This window comes from Alexandromys fortis, unplaced genomic scaffold (genome assembly GCF_014885135.2).
Source record: "Alexandromys fortis isolate MF-2015 unplaced genomic scaffold, M_Fortis_MF-2015_v1.1 scaffold_12, whole genome shotgun sequence".
NCBI classification, from domain to species: Eukaryota; Metazoa; Chordata; class Mammalia; order Rodentia; family Cricetidae; genus Alexandromys; species Alexandromys fortis.
Genome location: NW_026067937.1, coordinates 4,717,490 through 4,737,827, shown reverse-complemented (window position 1 = coordinate 4,737,827; position 20,338 = coordinate 4,717,490). Strand labels below are relative to the sequence as shown.

General features: G+C 43.3%; 1 protein-coding gene across 5 annotated transcripts in view; it reads right to left on the bottom strand.

Annotated features, from left to right (window-relative positions):
* The window catches only part of Qser1 (glutamine and serine rich 1), a 61,410-nt gene extending 41,465 nt beyond the window's left edge, over positions 1–19,945 (bottom strand). For 3 of the 5 annotated variants that reach the window (XR_007592645.1, XR_007592647.1, XR_007592646.1), the window contains exon 1: positions 19,665–19,945. Coding sequence is in view for 2 of the 5 variants with exons in the window: in XM_050146975.1 (XP_050002932.1) it covers positions 19,665–19,831 (167 nt within the window). In the remaining 3 variants the exon portion in view is untranslated. Of the gene's footprint in view, positions 1–6,776; positions 6,978–19,664 lie in introns of those variants that run through there. The other 2 variants (XM_050146975.1, XM_050146976.1) reach the window with 2 other exon arrangements.
* Positions 19,946–20,338: the final 393 nt, after the last annotated feature.

Sequence of the window (20,338 nt, the reverse complement as noted above, 5' to 3'; positions counted from 1 at the left end):
GGCCAATTTGTTTTTTTCTTAACTATAGAGTGAAAAAAATTCTTCAGAACACAGATACTGTTTCTAATTACTGAGTTTGGATCCGCTTATGAAAAGATGTACGTGTATTTAAGGTTCCATATAGCCTTTCCTAAGACCTTTATTACCCCCACCTCCTCTGTAAACTTTACCTTGAGCTGAGTCCTAGAAAAGACAATGTACAAAGAGATGTGTCCCAGTCCTCCATCTCCATTCCACACTGCTGTGGAATGGTCCTCTTGTACACTGTAAAAATTTGTCACTCAAATTGGTTTAGCAGTTGATTGACTGACAGCTAGGATTTTCCAGGCAGAGAGAATTCTGGAAGGAAGAAGGGCCGGGTCAGGAGGCACCAGCCAGATGAAGAGGAAGCAGGACATATAGAAAATGAGGTAATAAGCCATGAGGATAGATAAGAAATATGGGTGAATTTAAATAAAAGGTTAGCTCGAAACAAGCCTGAGCTATCAAGCAAGCATTTACAATTAAGTCTGTGTTGATTAAGTCCACCTAGACCACACAATAATGAATGGGAGGGGCAAAACCTTGAATGAGAAACTACCATCTTTCTTTAGCTGCTGTCATTTAAACTTAAAAATAAATTTTTCTCCTCAAAACCAAAACCATTATTTAATTGCCACTCTACCCTGTTTTAAGTATAATCTTTCCCTAAAGTTTTAATCCAATTAGGCAAACCGAGAACACTAAGTTCCATTAATGAATGACTATTGTGATGGGGATGCACATGCCACAGTACTTAAGTGGAGGTCAATGGACAACATCTGTGAAGTTTGTTCTCTACAACTTCCCTATGCCTTTAAACGGGCTCTGGAATTGAATTCAGGATTGTACAGCAAGCATTTTTATCTGCTAAGCCGTCCCTTGGTAGCCTAACCCTATGTTTATAATGCTTAAGGAATAAAGCACATTCCAAGTTTAAAAATCAATTAATCAAAAGTCCTGTGAAATGTGTTTAATCCTAGATAACAAGCTAGAACTCATATACAAGTGTTAAGTTTCTTAAGCAATCAATGAATGATTTTGTTCTAAGAAATTATGTCACTTTGTTCTCTTTGTGTTAAAGAATTTAGCCACTGGAAACTAGAATACAAAGAACAACATTTTCTTTAAAGTTCATTTCTCTTAAGCTTTGGCAATATCGTCTTTCCATGGCTGAGGAAGATAAAAACCCGGGGATTCCACAGCTGCCGCTGCAACTCTGAGCAGAGCCCATGGCCTTCTAGAGCACTAGTTCTCTGCTCTAAGGCCCAAAGCTCCTTATAGTTCTAATGTTTTCAATTAAGATAAACATTCTCTCTATAATACTTTTCAGTATAAAATTTGGGACTGGAGAGACAGCTAAGTGGTTAACACTTGCTGTTCTTGCAGAGGACCAGGGTTCTGTTCCCAGCATACACATAGGTGCTCACAGTTTGTAATTCCAGGTACCCAGGGTTTCTGACACCTTCCTCTGGCTTCTATGGACACCAGGCACACACAAGGTAGACATACATATACAAGCAAAACACATAAAATATTTTCTCAATTAAAAAAGTCTTGGGATGGAGATGGCTCAGCTGTTGAGAGGGAGTATTGTTCTTACATAGGATCTAAATTTGGATCCAGCACCCCAAGCTCACAACCAGAGGATCTGATGCTGACTTCCTCTTCTCAACTCTATGAGTACTTCACTTATACAAGCACATACCACACCATACAACACATACACACAACACACATGCACAAATAAATCTTTCAAATATGAACAAAAGTAAACACTAAACCTACTGAATTAAGCTTGTGTTTGTACCCTAAAATGTGCAGCACTTACAAGTCAAACATTCTACACAACTTTGTCTTAGCTAATCATGGTCTGAGACTTAAAAACAAAGCTTAAGAATGATTATTTATTACAAATATGAAAAATATTTAAGAATCTTTGCAACAAGTGTTTTATTGGGTGTTTTTGATTTTTAATGTACAGGTTCTGCAACTAGACTGCAGGTCTTTTTATATTCCAACCACAGTTCTCCCTCCCAACCCTCCTTGTGCTTTCCCCTCACCCCCTGCCCAGCTCACCTCCCATTTACTCCTCCCAATCAGTGGGTAAGGGCTTCCATGGGGAGTCAACGAAGTCTGGCACATTAAGTTGGGGCAGGATCAAGTTCCTCCCTGTAGCACAAATTCTAGTTATTCTAATAAAACCCGGAGTTAGGGGGTGAAAGCTGAAGAATCAGAAGTAGTGCAGCCAGCCACTTTTACCTCTACCAGTGCTCAGACCAAAGGGGTGATCCTGTCCTCTGACTGCTCCTCAAACTTTGTTCTCTAACTGCAGGGGTGAACCTCAGACTGCATGCACTGAGCTCCTGTCTCCTTCCACCTTATTTTCCTCTCTCCACTCAGCCACATCACTCCTGTCTCCACCTCTTTAGTGCTGGGATTAAAGGCATGTGATCCCAAGTGTGAGCTGTTTCTCTTTCAGACAGATCCAATCTCATGTAGCCCAGGGTGGCCTTAAACTCAGAGAGATCTGTCTGCCTCTGACTCCCGAGTCCTGGGATTAAAGGTGTGTGCGACCACTGCCTGGTCTTTAGTGGCTTAGCTCTGTACTCTGATCTTCAGGCAAGCTTTATTAAAACATATACCTCCCCCCTGCATTAAGGCTGAGCATGGCATTTCAACATAGGGATGGGCTCCAATAAACGAGCTCATGCACTAGGGCTATATCCTGGACCCACTGCTAGGGGCCCCTTAGATAGTCCAAGCTTCACCACTGTCTCTCACATACGGAGGACCTAGTTTGGTCCCATGGAGACGCCACAGCTGCCAGTCTAGAGTTCATGAGTTTCCACAAGCATGGCTCAGCTGTCTCTAGATTTCTCCATCATGATCCTGACCTCCTTTGTGTAGGGCCCAGGGGTCTACCCCTGCTCCTGGGGTTCATCTTGAGGACAGTTTCTGGTCAGCCAGCTAAAACATTGTTTGTTCCTATGCTCCCTCTGCCTTGCCTAGTTATTAGCTTTAGGGTACTGTTGACTCCACTTTGGGCATGGTAGTTTCCCACCTGCCTGGGGAGTATTCCACTGTGCAGCAGCTTGGTATTTAAGGTTTCCCCTAAGTTTGAATAAACGGCATTGATCTCCTTTTTGAATGACCCAGGTCTCTTGTGTGTTCTTTCAAACTCCAGGCCTTTGCCCGGCTCGCGTATGGTACAGTGGCACGCGAACTGTACCAAGAGGGTAACACAGAATCAGGTGTTACACCTTTGTTCATGTATTTCATCCTCCCTCTCTTCAACGGGATTCCTGGAGCTCAGTCTGGTGCTTGACTGTGGATCTCGGCATCTGGTTCCATCAACTACAGGATCAACTACTTGGTCCACTCTGTGCAGTCACTATCTGTGTCTCAGGGAGCAGCCTAGACAAATTCTATGACTTGAGGCTAACCACACAAGCTTTCATTTCCTCAACTATAAAATATATCCTGGCCTTGCCAGATGTTGTGAGAGTAAATGTTGTGGGATATTTGATCACACTGTAAACCCCGAGTTTGAGTTTGCATTAAATAAATAAAATTAAGCTCGGGTCAGGAAGCCGAGTTAGTACTTGGTTGACAGAAAGTATTCATAGTTTCAAAGATTATCTGTAAGTCAGTAGAGAGATGCACAGGAAGAAGTAGGGAGGGACTTAGTGTGGCGTGGGTTCTTTTGTTTTGGTGGAGCACAAGGATGCTAAGATGCTGACAAAGAGAGAAGGTCAGCTAGTTGCTACTCAACCTCTCTGAGCTAGCAGGTTTTCACCCCAGCCTTTGACTCCCAAGTCTTATTGATAAAGAAGTATCCTAAGAGATGAAACCGTATATATGAAGGCCTCAAAGCAAAAATCTAGGTCCTTTCTGAGCAAACTGAAACAGGGAATTCTGAGGACAAACAGCTACACTCAGTCAGAGTACAACTGAGAGCTATTGGCCAAAGGAACTTACAGGGAAAGAAGACTCAAAATAGCAAAACATGGAAGTTGGATCATTACCAACTTAGGTGCTTACTGAAGACATGTTAAGTACATGAAAATGATCAAGCATGGTACATGACAAGCAAACTGAGTAGCGGTTGTGAGATAAACTTACTTGCAAGATACAACTATGTTCAACCATAATAATTTCCACACTCAGAGATGTTTTCTGAGTTCAAACTAAAGTTTCACCTTTTCTTATTTCTACTTAAGGTATCATTAAAGTGCAAAGCATTGGTGGCACACAGCTTTAATCCCCATACTCAGGAGGCAGAGACAGGTTGATTTCTGTAGGCTTTGGAGCCTCTCCTGGAACTTGTAGCCACGGCTGGTTTCGAATTTACAGGGCCTGCCTCTGCCTTCTCAGGGCTTGGATTAAAAGTGTGTGCCAATGCCGCCTATAAATTCTAAAACATCTATCTGGTCTACACAGAGAGACAGTATGGAAACATTAGAGGGACCATGTTTATTCTATTTAAAGAAAACAAGCCACCATTCACAGGTTTTTTGTTTGTTTTGGGGGGGGGGCAAGTCAGGGTTTCTCTTGTAACAGCTCTGGCTGATGGAGGAAGGTCATTGGTTAATTAAATAAAGAAACTGCTTGCCCTGATAGGTTAGAACATAGGTGGGTGGAGTAAACAGAACAGAATGCTGGGAGGAAGAGGAAGTGAGCTCAGAGACGCCATGTTCCCCTCTCCTGGGCAGATGCGATAGCTCTGCTCTCTGAGGCACACGCAATGAAGCTCCAACACAGGATGGACGTAGGCTAGAATCTTCCCTGGTAAGCCACCTCGTGGGCTACACAGATTATTAGAGATGGGTCGATCGGGATATGAGAATTAGCCTGTAAGGGCTAGAGTTAACGGGCCAAGCAGTGTTTAAAAGAAACAGTGTCCATGTAACTATTTCGAGGCATAAGCTAGCAGGCGGCCGGGGTGATGGGGATGCAGCCCCGCTGCTCATATTACAACATCTGGCCATCCTGGACCTCGCTCTATAGACATGATGGCCTCGAGCTCACAAGGATCCACCTGCCTCTGCCTCCCGAATGCTGGGATTAAAGGCGTGTGCCACCACTGCCCAGCTTCTATTTAGTTTTGATCTTAAATTTCTTTGTTTAAAAACTCTTATGAGGTACCAAGCGGTGGTGTGCACACCTTTAATCCCAGCACTCGGGAGCAGAGGCAGGCAGATCTCTGTGAGTTCAAGACCAGCCTGGTCTACACAGTGAGTATCAGGACAGGCTCCAAAGCTACAGAGAACCCCTGTCTTGAGGAAAACAACAACAACAACCCAACCTCTTATAAGGCCAGCAAGAAGGCTCAGTGAGTAAAGGCACCTACTGCCAGTTTGATCTCTGAGACTTATATGGTAGAAGGAAAGAACTACCACAAAAGACAGACAGATGTACGCGCAGAAAGGAAGGAGATGGCTCAGCAGTTGTAGTGGACCTGGGTTCAATGCCTATCAAATTACATCAGGTGACATGTGGTGCACATACACAAGGAAGTTCGTGTTCTCTCTCTCTCTCTCTCTCTCTCTCTCTCTCTCTCTCTCTCTCTCTCTCTCTCTCTCTCTCCATTTGAAAATAAAGCACAGGGGGAGGGGAAAATTGAAGAGATGAGTCAGTGGTCCAAAGTGTATACTGCTGGGGCTGGAGAGAGTTCAGTGGTTAAGAGAGCACAACTCCAAGCACCCACAACTGTCTGCAACCTCAACTGCAAAACCTTCACACCAGTTGGGGGGGGGGGAGAGGAGGAAGAAGAGGAGGAAGAGGAAGAGGAGGAAGAAGGTGGTATACTGTTCTTTCAGAGACCCTGACAAAGGTGGCTTATAACTCCAGTTCCAGGGGACACCCCTCCTTCTGTCTTTTGAGGGTACAAATGTGTACACACACACACACAAATAAATAAACCTTAAAAGGGAAAAATGCTTTAAATATATATATATATATACAAAACTCCTAGACTGAAGTGCAGCTATAAAATATTTCTTATATACTCATTTAGTTATACTCAAAATTCTAAGGGAAAATTTTAACTCAAGAACTTATGTATTTATTCAATATACACATGTAAAACATACTAGTATAAGGTACACACAAGATTTCTGCCATAAAATATTAGACTAGACAACATACAACATACAACTGTTTAGTCTACAAAATATAATAAAAATATTAGAGAAGCACACATTTTTTCTTTAATCAACAAATATATGTAATTACAAGGTACTGTAGCTACAAAAGAAAAGATAATCAGGACCAGAGAGATGGCTCAGCAAGTAAGAAACATTTCTTGCAAGTTATTCTCTGATCACATAAGTACTGTGACACACATATCTATCCATACACATGCATATAAAAAGTGTAAAAATATTAAGCTGGGCATGGTGTTGAGTACTTGAACCCCAGCACTTGGGAAGCAGAGGCAGGATGATCTCTTGTGAGTTCAAGGCCATCCAGGGCTAGAAGTGAGACTCCCACCTCACTATTTGATCTTAAAAAAAAAAAAAGAATTATAGAGCTGGGCAGTGGGTGCACACCTTTAATCCTAGTGCTCGGGAGGCAGAGGCAGGTGGATCTCTGTGAGTTCAAGGCCAGCCTGGTCTACAAAGCAAGTTCCAGGACAGCCAGGGCTATTAAAACAAACAAACAAATAAATATCAGACTTTATATTTTATGTATACGGTTATGGTTTCTATTGCTGTGAGGAGACACCACAACAGTTAACTGAGGTGGCAGCTTACCATTTCAGGTTCAGTCCATTATCACCAAGGTGGGAGCATGGTGATCTGCAGGCAGTCATGGTGGTAGCTGTAACAAGTCCTTTTCTGTCCCACCAGTCAGTTCCCAAATGACACAGAGACTTCTTAGTAATTATGAAAGCTTGGCCTATAGTTTAGGTTTGTTCCTAACTAGCTCTTATAACTTAAATTAACCCATTTATATTAATCTAGGTTCTAACACACGGCATTACCTCTCTTCCATCTTGCACCTCCTGTTTCCTCTCCGCGTCTCCAGGCATCTTCTGTGCACCTTGATTATCTACTCTTACTTCTTTCTGCCCAGAAGTACTGCTCATACCTCCTGCCTAGCTATTGGCTGTTGAGCTCTTTACTAAACCAATCACAACAATAAATCTTTACACAGTATACAAATATTTCACCACAGCTGGCTACACATTGATATATGGGCAACCGGCCAGTATCTTGAGCATAGGAAACATCAAAGACTGCCCCAACAGTGACACACTTCCTGCAACTTCCTGTTGGAGCCATAACTGCTCCAACAAAGTCACACCTCCTATGCGCCTATGGAGGCCATTTTCATTCAAACCACCACAATGTATATGAGTGTTTTACTTGCAGGTGTCTATCTACATATCTGCGTGCCTGGGGAGGTCAGAAGAGGGCCTGGGACTAGAATTTTAGGATGGTTGTGAGCACAATGTGGGTGTTGGGAACCAAACCTGGGTCCTATGCAAGAGCAACAGTGCCTTTTAATTGCAAAGCCTTCCCTCAGCCCCTGGTATTTTCAAGGGAGAGGAGCCTTCAAGAAATTATGTCCATGGGGATGTCCCCTTGGAAGGGCATAATGGAACTTGACTCCCCCCTCAAGTTTTACTTTCTATCAAGGAGTGGCTTTGAATCTACCACATTTCCTGCCATGAAGTTTTGTGGCATCCCAGGCCCAAGGTAAAAGTTTAGCTATCATGAACTAAAATCATGAGCCAGAATAAATTTTTCTTATAAATTAATATGCTGTCATATTAGGTATTCTGTCACAGTAATTGAAAGCTAGCACATGCCTTCAAAATTTATAGTTTAGTCGCAGGATCCACTTTTTTCCTGGCTGGATTTTGGTCTTGCTTTGATCCCACAATTCTTACTGTGCCCTGTTCTTCCTTATTGGAATGTCAGTAGAGTGTACCTTTTTTAGTTTATAGGCACTCACAGTTAAGAGTGCCTTGAATCTCAGATAAGATCTGGACTTTGGATTTTTAAACAATGTTGGAACTGTTAAATACCATGGCACTTTTGAAGTTGGACTGAATTCATTTTTCAATGAGACGGTGATGAGCCTATAGGTGTATAGAGTGGAAAGTCATAACTTAAAAGTGATGTTCAAAAGTTGTCAAGGGGCAGAATTCTAATGGTCCACTTCATTGTCAATTTGATGAGATTTTTGAATCAAATCAAATTTAACACAAATTTCTGAGTATGTCTGTGAGGGATTATCTAGAACAATCAAGATAGGAAGATGTAGCATGAATTCTAATTGGTTTTAATAATAAAAAGTTTGAGTCAGCTATCAGGGGTGAAAGATGAAGGATCAGAGAAGCAGAGCAGTCACTAGAGAGTTCTTGCCTCTACCAGTGCTCAGACTAAAGAGGTGAACCTGTCTCTACAAATCCTCAGACTGAATGTCTCTCGACCAAACCTCAGACTGCATCCTCCAATTGCCTGCTTCAGACTGCATCCTCAGACTAGATCTGCAGACTGTATCTGGTTTGGTCTCCTTCAGCCTTATATTCCTCTCTCCACCCAGCCATATCCCTTCCTGTCTCCACCTCTCCAGTGTTGGGATAAAAGGCATGAACCATCATCACTTGGCTGTTTCTCTTTTAGAGTGGCTCAATTTCCTATAGCTCAGGGTGGCCTAGAACTAACAGAGATCCATCTGTCTATTTCTGAGTCCTGGGATTAAAGGTATGTGCCACACTCCCTGACCTCTAGTGGCTTATCTCTGCACTCTGATCTTCAGGCAAGCTTTAATTATTTGATAAAACACAAAGTTATCACCACAGGGAACATCCACCCTGTATATGAGTAGTACCTTTCTGTGGGGTAGGGTCTAAGAATGAATACATTCCCGACTGTGGGTGCAATGGATCTAAGCCTCCATGTGCTTCTGCCACCAGATCTTCCCTGATAGTCTTGACCATAACCCAAAACAATAACCCAAAACAAATGCTTCCTTAAAATGCCTTTTAAAGTATCTTATCACAGCAACAAGTAATTAATACACATAGTGAAAAACCTGTGTATCCAGTTAAAAATAAGAAGATAAGGCAGAATCTGTGAAGGTTCTATAGTAAACTGAGAAAAAAATTAATAGAAAACTGTATACTGAAAGGTACTTAAAATGACATACTTTAGTATTTCTGTATTTTCCACATATTATGGCAAGTTGTTCAATTTGGTAGAAACCGATGGTCTTAGTCTAAAAACTTTTACCAAAAGTATGCTCTAGGAAAAGTAATCCCAGTTCTTTTAAACAAACAGGAGCACAGCCTGTCTCTCAGCACAGATGCTACGCTCCAAAGCCCCTTCTTTAAAGTCTTCCATCCCTACCATTCGTTTTTACCTTTTACTTAATTTAACAGTTCTGCTTTATGCTATATCTTCCACCTCACAAAAGGAATTTCCCCGGAGAACTAAAACACCTTGTGATTAACATATTCTCCCACACCCAAAGTTCAAATACTGCTTCTGTCACTTAACATTATGGTCTTAAGAGAGCTAACTTCTCTATGCTTCAGTTTCATTGTAAAATGGGTTAACAATAATATCTATTGCACAGTGAGAGGAGCTGAGATTATACACACAAAAATTATTAGAGTAGTGCACAACACCTGGAACCTAATACCTGTTATCAGCACTTAGCTAAAGCTGAAACTATGTCACCTCCTAAGACCTTATCTCTGAGCATCCTTTGTCTATATAAACCCCCAAACTCACTCTTTGTCAGCTAAGCATACACTTCAAAGTAAATAAGGGTTCTATTTAAATGGGGGGAGGGGTGGCTGGAGAGATGATTCAGATTTTGCTGCTCTTGCTGCTCTCCCAGAGGACCTGTTGGTTCCAAGCACTCAAATTAGGAGGATTACAACTTTTTGTGCTCTAGCTACTATGGTTTTTGACACCTCTTATAGCATCTGCAATCACATAGCCACAGGAAGATACCTACATATAATTAAAACTAGATTTGGTGGTCAAGAAAGCTCTGTGAAGAGATAGCTCTAACTTAACCAAGCTGCCAAGAGAGATAAGATCCACATTAGTGTTCTCAGTGTGGTCCTTAAATAGAATGACCTAGGAATTTAGGAATTATAGGGCTGTATCCCACATGTACTGACTCAGAAAGTCTGGGCCAGCAGCCGGTATTTTCAACAAGTCCTTCAGGTGACTCTGCAGGAACACTACTAAGATTGTACCAGGAAAGGTAACTGTCAAACTCCTTGCCTTAAGCCATTGCACATGCTGCTTCCTTAGCTATTTCCTCAAAGAAAATGTTCTCACTTAACTGCCCCTCTGACTTCCTAGCAGCTAGGGGATTAAATTAAGCTCAACAAGTTCTTTTGCCAGATACGTGGTAGCACACTTGTGAGTGATCCCAACACTTGGGAAGTGGAAGGAGGGTCAAGAGGTTCAAGGTTATTCTCAGCTAATGTAGCCAGAGTGAATCCAGCCTGAGCTAAATACTCTCCATCTCAAATTAAACACACAAACAAAAACCCCACAAAACTTTCATTTTGTTCCCTAAGACAAGGTTTCCCCACATAGCTCTGGAACTTAAGCTCCTCCTGAGCATGCTAGAATCATAACTATGACTACCTAGGAACAAAGACTTTTTGTTGTGTGTACATTAATTGCCACCAAATCTTTAATGCATACAAGAGTTGTATAGCATTTACAGATAAAAGTCAATCAGCATATGTTTACAAAATGCATACATAGTTCAAAACAGGTGGTGGGCTAGGGAGATGGCTCAGTTGGTAAAGTACTTGGCATTCAAACATGAGAAGCTGAATTTGGATTCCCAGCATACTATGTTCATAGCAGCATTGTTTTTAATAGCCAGAACCTGGAAACAACCTAGATGCCCTTCAATTGAAGAATGGATGAAGAAAGTATGGAATATATACATATTAGAGTACTACTCAGCAGTAAAAAACAAGGACTTCTTGAAGTTTGCAGGCAAATGGATGGAAATAGAAAACACTATCCTGAGTGAGGTAAGCCAGACCCAAAAAGTGGAACATGGGATGTACTTACTCATATTTGGTTTCTAGCCATAAATAAAGGGCATTGAGCCTATAACTCGTGATCTTAGAGAAGCTAAATAAGAAGGAGAACCCAAAGAAAATCATATAGGCATCCTCCTGAATATTAACCTTCATCAGGCGATGAAAGGAGACAGAGACCCACATTGGAGCACCGGACTGAAATCTCAAGGTCCAAATCAGGAGCAGAAGGAGAGAGAACGAGCAAGGAGCTCAGGACCGCGAGGGGTGCACCCACACACTGAGACAATGGGGATGTTCTATCGGGAACTCACCAAGGCCAGCTGGCCTGGGTCTGAAAAAGCCTGGGATAAAACCGGTCTCGCTGAACATAGCGGACAATGAGGACTACTGAGACCTCAAGAACAATGGCAATGGGTTTTTGATCCTACTGCACGTACTGGCTTTGTGGAAGCCTAGGCAGTTTGGATGCTCACCTTACTAGACCTGGATGGAGGTGGGTGGTCCTTGGACTTCCCACAGGGCAGGGAACCCTGATTGCTCTTTGGGCTGAAGAGGGAGGGGGACTTGATTGGGGGAGGAGGAGGGAAAGGGGAGGAGGCGGTGGGGAAGAGACAGAAATCTTTAATTAATTAATAAAGAAATAAATTAAAAAAATAAAAAGTCAAGCATGATGGTATGCATCTGTTACGTCAGCATTGTAGGAAGCAGACCCTAAGATTCATTGGCCAGTCAGAGAGTTGAACTATGAGCTCCAGGTTCAGTGACTATGGTAGAGAGTGAGAGTGCAGGAAGTCACCAGTTTACCCTAGCCTCCATGTTCGCACAGGTAAGCATGCACACATGTAAGTGCACAACGACATGAATACAAACATTTTTATAACACACACAAAACTTACGTTAAATACTGACAAACCTGTGAGCAATTTCTGTCACTTAAAAAAAAAAAAAACAACAACAATGGTGGATGGGCAGTGGTGGTGCACACTTTAATCTCAGCACTTGTAAGGAAGAGGTAGGCAGATCTCTAAGGGCTGGAGGCCAGTCTGGAACAGAGTTCCAGGACAGCCAGAGTTGTTATACAGAGAAACCCTACCTCGAGGGAAAAACAAAACAAAACAAAACAAAAAAAAAAAAAAACAAAGCAAAAATCAATGGTGGTGAGGCTGGAAAGATGGTTCAGTATTAAACACAGGCTGCTCTTCCAGATGACCCCGGTTCAGTTTCCAGTAACTCCAGTTCTGGGGTATGCTCTCTTCGGCCTCCACAAGCAGTACATACATACAGTACATGCAGGCAAAACACCCACACACATTAAAAATACATATACCTTTGGAAAAATAAAAGGGGCCCCTGCAATTTCAGCAACTGGAAATCTGTGAGTATAATTGGATCTCTTTCAGTATGTAACCAAGGTCAGTTGGTTTATATAGAGAATTCAAGGCTAACTAGTCTATATAGTAAGACCCTATCTTAAAAAATAGGGCTGGAGAATGCTGTGGGACAATGGTCTGTATCCTGTCAATATTTTAAATAAACGCTGATTGGCCAGAGCCAGGCAGGAAGTATAGGTGGGACAACCAGGCAGGAAGTAGAGGCGGGATGATGAGAACAGGGGAATTCTGGGAAGAAGAAAGCTTGGGTCCACAGTTGTGACCCAGCCACAGAAGTAAGATGTGACTGCCTCACTGAATAAGGTACTGAGCCACGTGGGTAGCATAGGCAAGAATAATGGGCTAATATAAGTTATGAGTTAATAAGAAGCCTGAGCTAATGGGCCAATCAGTTTAATAACTAATGTAGACCTCTGTGTGATTCCTTTGGGACTTAAGGATTGTGGGAACTGGGCAGGACAGAAACCCCAACAAGAGAAGGTGCATGAGTATGATCAAAATACAGCATGAAATTCTCAAATTAATAAAAACATTAAGTGTAATAAAATTTCTTTGTTCACTGCTCCATTTTTTCTAGTTACCCAGCTTAAAAATGTACCCTTCTTTATCCTTTAATATGTATGCTGCCAGCTATCCCAGGTGATTTTATCTTTTTGTCTCTTTATTCATTGACTTTTTTCTTCTGATTTTTATTGTAGAAGAGGCAAACATACCATGGAGTCTGTTCTCTCCTGCCAACCAACTTTGGAGAATTTTGGAGATTGAACTCTGGTCACCAAGCTTACAAGAGAGCACATTTACAGATGGAGTTGGCTCACTAACCCATTATGCATCATTATATATCTCTATCACCTCCCTCTTGACTGATGTGGTACACTGCCTCTCTTCTCAAAACCAGTTTCCTACTAATTCTAAACAATTCTGCAATTAACTGCCAATTTAATCCTATTAAATCAACTCATGGGAGTTAGAGAAATGACTCGGTGGTTGAGAACACTGGCTGTTCTTCCAGAGGATCCATGTTCAATTCCCAGTACCCACATGGCAGTTCACAATCATCTGTAACTCCAACTCCAGGGGATCCAACACCCTTTTCAGGTCTCTGAGGGTACCAGGTATGCAAGCAAACACACATACTAAAATTATTAGGCCAGTGCACTGACATCTGTCACTTAGTAAATACTATAGTTTTCAGTTAAAGGCTGAGAATAAACACTTCACTTACTAAAATCTTTTATCTCTGAAATTTCCTTATTGACTCTAAAACTACTGAATTCACACTTCTCTGGTCTTGCCATCTAAGAACAAATACTTCAAAGTAAATGGAAGTGTTGGAAAGAAAGACAGAAAGGGAGGGAGGGAGAGAGAGAGAGAAAGAGAGAGAGAGAGAGAGAGAGAGAGAGAGAGAGAGAGAGAGAGAGAGAGAGAGACCCAGCAGGATTTGTTTAAATTTGGTGGGAGTGGGGGTCGGGGCTGGAAAGACAGGTCAAACTTAAGAGCACTTGCTGCTCTTCCAGAGGACTAGAGTTCATGGTCCAGCACTCACAAGTGGTATACATTTGCAGAGATATATACACATAAATAAAAATAAACTGTTAAAAACAAAAGCCAACTCATTCACACCATCATCTTTCTCTAAAATGTCCTAATCTTTACAGAGAATAAATTCTAAAGCTCCTAAAATATAGTGCCCACTCCATGGTAGTATAATGCTGGTGAGCCCCCACAATGAAACATACCTTTGTATAGTCTCCCTCCTACAATGACACACTTAACCAGAAACTTCACACACTGACAGACTAACAAAATGTGGAATGGGGCTGAAGAGATGGCTCAGAGGTTAGAAGCAGTGGCTGCTATTGTAGAAGACCTGGGTTTAATTCCCAGTACCCATATGATAACTCACAACCATCTGTAACTCCAGTTCTAAGCGATCCTAGACCTTTTCCGATCTGTAAGAGCAGTGCATGCACCTGGTTCTTAGACATACATGCAGGCAAAACACTCACACACACACAACAAATAATTAGAACAAAATTTAGAGGGCCTAAAGTAGAAGCAAAGAAAGCAACAGGAAAAAACTATAACAGCTTCTGTGGAGATTATAGTAAGCAGTAACAGCATTTACTAAGATAGAAAAGATAATCATCTTTAGAATTACTATGTTCGAAACACCTATTTGATATCCACATGAAGATGTGTCAGGCACCAGGTACAGAAATAAAGATATAATTTTGAATGTCACCTCATTCATATCAAGTTGAACTTGAGTGAGCGGAGAGAGAAGGATGGACCTCTAAGGCCCGGCTCACACCAGGATTTAGAAGTGAAGCGGAGAAGTAACAAGTATATTAATTACCCTGTCACCCTTGTAAATCACAAGCTTTTTAAAGAGGCAGGATAGTGTCTTTCCTATTTCTGCAGTACCCTGTAGGACTTGGTCTAATATTTTGAACTCAGATACTTGGTACAATTTAATGAATGAATAAATGCATGCTATTTATTTAGCTCAAGATTTCTTGAGCTTTCACTAAAGAAAATATTTGACAATAAAGGCGACATTACTTCACATCTATCAGGTACTCAGATACCAAACATGTACGCTATGGCAGACATACTTTAGGACTCACTCCAGAGAACACAGCAAGGAACTATGAAGGCAAGCAGTGGCCCATATCTTATACTGAAATAACTACAAACATCCAAACCCTTCACCTTGGTCCCTGCTACAGGGTGAAAGGGGACTGAGATACACCTATACTGTTCACTGCAACTCCCACCTTACCCCACACAAAGTCACCATTTCAAGTTTTTATGTGGTACTGGGGATTAAACCCAAGGCCTACAGCATGCTAGGCAAGCGAGCTACTCACTGAACTACATGGCCAGCCTCTGAGTGAGTCTTAAGGTTTCCCTGTGTAGCCCTGGTTGTTCTGTGTTCTGTAGACCAGGCTGGCCTTGAACTCGAGAGATCTACCTGCCTCTGTCTCTTGACTGCTCAGACTAAACTCTTAAAGCTAGAGGGTCCTTCAAGTTTTCAAAAGCTCTTACAAGAGCACAATTTATAAGAAAAGACAATCCCAAATTAACAAAAGGTTATTTCAACCAAACTTTCTGCTATTAGAGTTAAAAACTATTAACTCATGGAAACAGTATTAGTGCTATTGATGCCATTTATTTCATGAGCAAATAATTTGTACTAGCCACTGATCTAAACCACACATAATTAATTATTTGTTTTACACAAAAATCCTTTGCAACAGGTTTTTCTAAAATACAGTTTTATGTGTATGAGTGTTTTACCTGCATCACATGGATGAACGGTGCCCCCAGAGAAGAGCATCAAAATCTCCTGGAACTGGAATTACAGATCTGTGAGCAGCCATGTGGGTGGTGGTGAGAACTGAGTCAAACCTGGGTCCTCTGCAAGAGTAGCAAATGCCCTTCGCTGCTGAGCCATCTGTCCAGCCTAGAGTATGTATTCTTTCCACTTTCCTTTTATGGATGAGGAAACTAAGGCACAGACGCATCTGCAATCCCAAAGCTTCTAGGTAATGAGGCTGAGATTTAATCTTGGGCACTGAGTTTTGACTGTCTTTTTAGCCGTTATACTGTGATGCTGCATGGTGAGTCTAATGGCACCACTCACTCACAGGACAGCTAAATTAGTTTTCATGATTTGATCTAGCAAACAAACACCAATATCCTATTTCACTGTCCTTTTGCTATAGGCTGAACATTCTTTCAATTGCACTGCACTTTCCTGGTTCTCCTTCATCATCTCTGGCGCAGAGCCTTTCCTTGTTCTTGACTAGTTTTTAATTCCTCTTCTAACTAATCCCTCTTGTTTACTCAAAGCCCAGGACTGATGTGTTTTTAAATGCCATCTCAAAGGAGGTGACCTTATTTGTTTTCAGTTCAAACCTCCTGTGAGAACCTAGTCACGTATTCCACTATCTCTCTGACCTTTTACTTGAATATGTAAAGGTCATTTAATGATGAGCTCATGTTTCACACCCATCTCACCTCTATTTCTCCTTACAGACTCATCTTTGTCCACACCTCTAGCCATCTAGTTGCTCAGTCCAGAAACCCAGGAGTTCTGTGTGTTGTCACCAAACCTTATTGCCTTTTGTGGGGCTGAGACATAGTAAACCAGGCTGGCCTTGAACTCAGAGCAAACCTCCTTTCTACTAGGATTACAGGTTTCCACGTCTGTCTAGCCTTGCTGCTGTTAAATACATCTTCGCTCCTCATCTCCATTCTGGGCTGATACAAGCTTCTATCTTTCACTTACATGGTTTATAAAGCTCCCTAATTTAAAGGCAGATTAGACTTTTTCTTACCCCCTTCAACTTATTCTCCCTTAAAGCATCCATATTGACCATTGAAAACACAAAAGCAAACAACCTCCAAAAGGTCGTGACGATAGACAAAGGATATGTTCATTTGGTTTCTGAAACTGAGGAGCGCAAACAACCAGAAATGTATAAGACCTATTGCCAAAATACACAAGTAGTTATCAAATGTTACTTTAGAAACATTTAGGGTTCAAAATCCTCTCCATAAATTTTTTTAAACAAAAACAAAAAACCTGGAGTTCCAGCAGTGGTGGTGCATACCTTTAATCCTAGTACTCAGGAGGCAGAAGCAGGCAGATCTTTGTGAGTTTGAGACCAGCCTGGTCGACACAGTGAGTTCCAGGACAGCTTTGTCTCAAAAAGTCAAGAACAGTAGCCAAAACACACACACACACACACACACACACACACACAGAGCAAAAAAACCCCAAAATTTAAAAAAAATCCAATGGAGCTGCTGTATCAAAGAAAATATTGTTTCAAACTCATGATTTCCCAGGCACCTTCATACTGAGTCACGAAAACGCATTTTTAGGAGGAAGCAAAGACATAAAGTAGGATGTTAAATCCCATGTCAGTAACAAGTGAATGCCATTACCATCTGTCAGTTTCTGAATAAGTACAGGAAATAAGGTGGCAGACAAGCTAATTCTTTCTGGATAAATATCCATGTCACATCATCACAGCTAGTGTTCATTTGTGAGCACTAATGAAACTGCACAAAAGGAAACAAAAACATTCAACTGATACATGAATTATCAAACACTTTTTAAAACGTTATAAAAATATGATTAAGCTTCCTGATATTTTAAGGACTCTGAAAGCACATTACAGATACAGTACTTCTGGTGTAACTGAAATCAAAGAGGACATTTGCCTGATTTGAAGAAAAGTAATTTGAAGTGTGAGCAGCCCTGTACAGATGGCCTGATCCTAACACAACGTGTTAACAAAGCAGGTTTTGTGGGGGAGGGGGAAAGCCTGCTTTATGTAGGCTATAATTTAACTGACCACAACCCTCCAAAAATGTTTAAAGCAATAGGAAGGGGTTTGCATTTAAGTACTACTAACATCTAAAAAATAATAACAAAAGTATTTTAAAGTTGCTTTCAAACAGGCTTGGGGAGTCGTTCTGGGTTACTCTGATAACATTTGGAAAATATGACCAGCCAGTTTTTGTTTCTGGCCTAGGAGGTATTCTGCTCAAAGAAATAACAAGACAATAAGTAGGCAGCATTTCTGTGTTATTTGCCTAATAGAACTGTTTTTTACTTGAGCTAAGAAATGCCGCACATTGCACATCATTGCTGTTCACTGAAGAGAAAGTTAATTTGTAAATTGTTATAGACAATGAAAATGTTCTATGCAAAATGATAAAAAAAAAACCTAGCACCAAAAATAATCAAGGTTCAAATATCCGTACTAAAATCCTTCAATCCTTAGTTACATAGAACACAAAACTATGAGTTATTTCTAAAAGACCTCAGCATATCACCATTTAGCTCAAAACTGGAAAAACACTTTGTTAAAAATCCTGGCTTTTTTAAACAAAAGGGCTAAGATTTTCTGAGGTTTATTATCCTTTTGTTGAAGCATGATTTTTTTCATTCTTTCAGAATAATTCCAAGGTACAATCTAAGACAAAGACCAGCTACTCTTTACACATCTATTCTAAATCACGAAAGCAGTATTTTCATAAAAATAAAAAGACAATTAGAATACTGTGAAGAGTGAAACAAAAAGTTCACTCGTGTCGTCAAAATGATTTAGAGACCTGGCGAGCGCATAGAGGCTTCGAAGCTCCCTGTTGGTAGCTGAGGATGAAGTCGTTAATTAGCAAGGCAGGATTCCCCTGTTCTTGGATTAGAAGCTGCACCTACCAGATTCAGTATTGTTCAAGGGAGGCGGCTTTAAAAATACCAGGCACCCAAAACCTCCACACCAGACCACGCCTTCCACTTATCATTCGAACGGGACCATTTCAAAGTGTGGTACTACACATTTCCCGCGAACTTAAGTATCAAACAGGAGCCCACATTTTGGGGTACTTGGGCCATGCTGGAGCAAAGATGCTTGAACGCCCGCGCTATAAAATGAAGCCGAGATGGAGAAACGTATTTTTGGGTCTTGGACCTTTAGAGCCTTCTCTGACCACCAGCCCTCAATGCTTCCCAACAGTCAGTCACCCTCCCGCACAAGACAGAAGAGAGGGGGATTCGTGACTTCCTGCCGTTGTTAAAAGGAGAGGAAACCCAAGAGCAACTTCGAACGCGTGGAACAGAGCCACCACTGCAAACATATGTCACCCAGCCCCTGCTCAGCGTTCGCGTCCCGCCCTCGGGGTTCCCTTGCAGACCAGCCACTCCAGGTCCCCCAATGTCAGCAACACGGTCCCGCGCCTCGTCTCCGCCATCGCCCCCACCTTTACAACGTCAAGGCCCCCAACACATCATCGGCCACCCAGGTTCCAATACAATGGAATGTCACTGCCCGGAGCTCTGCGATGCCCCGCTAGGCCTCCCCCCCCCCCGAGTCAGTCCGGTTCCCCAGAAACAGAGTTCACCTAAACTTCACCAAGTGGGAATCCAGCACCGAGGGGTGACTGAGCCCCTCCTCTCCCACCCCACCTTCCCTTCAGCCTCCCGCTCCGACCCGCCCCAGGCGCGAATCCTGCCCCTTGTGCCCCCACCCAGCCCGGACCACCCGCCAGGAGTCGTCCACCGGCTCTCCAGAGAGCAATGAAAGGCTCCCCTAAGGTCCCCACCCGGCCCGGGCCCCGAGAGGGGTGGTACAGGCCCCGGCGCCTCCGCGGCCTTTCCTGGCCCAGTGAGACCCCGAGCCCACCCTCTCTACCTGGCCTTGAGGCGGGGGCTGCTGCCGCTGCAGCCGGGGCTGGAGGCGGCGGTCGGGACCCGGGCTTCGTAGGCCCAGGCGGGGGCGGCGGCGGACTGCTGCGTGGCGGCGCTGACGGGGGGCGCGGGAGGCTCGGCGAAGCCCGCCGGCGCGTAGTGCGCGTCCATGGCGGGGTCTGAGGCGGCGGGGGCGGGCGGGAGGCGCGGGGAGGAAGAGGCGGCGGCGGCGGGAGCGGCCCCTCACATGGCGCGGCCGGCCGAGAGGGGCGGGGAGGCTGGCCGGAGGAACCGGGTTGCGGCTGGCGGGGCCTCGGCTCGGACGTCAGGCGAACGGCGGCGCCTGCGGCCGGGACTCGCGGGGGCCAGAGCGCCCGCAGCCCAGGCGCCCCATGTTGTTGGATTTCCCAGGATGCACCTCCCGCGCCCTCCGCCCGCTCATCGCCCCGCCCCCTCGGCGCCCCGCGCTCTGGGCAGCGGACTCGGGGGCCGGCCGGACGAGGGCTGCTCCGTGGATGCCCTGGCGGTGGAGACGAGGCCTACGCCCTCGAGCACCCGCGTGGGTGCGGAGCGGGAAAGGCTTGCCAGCGCTACGCCTGGAGTTCGTTACTCTACCCTCCGGGGTTCTTTGAAGGAGCACAAACACTCGATTCCCGTGATTGCTTTCTCTGCGCCCCA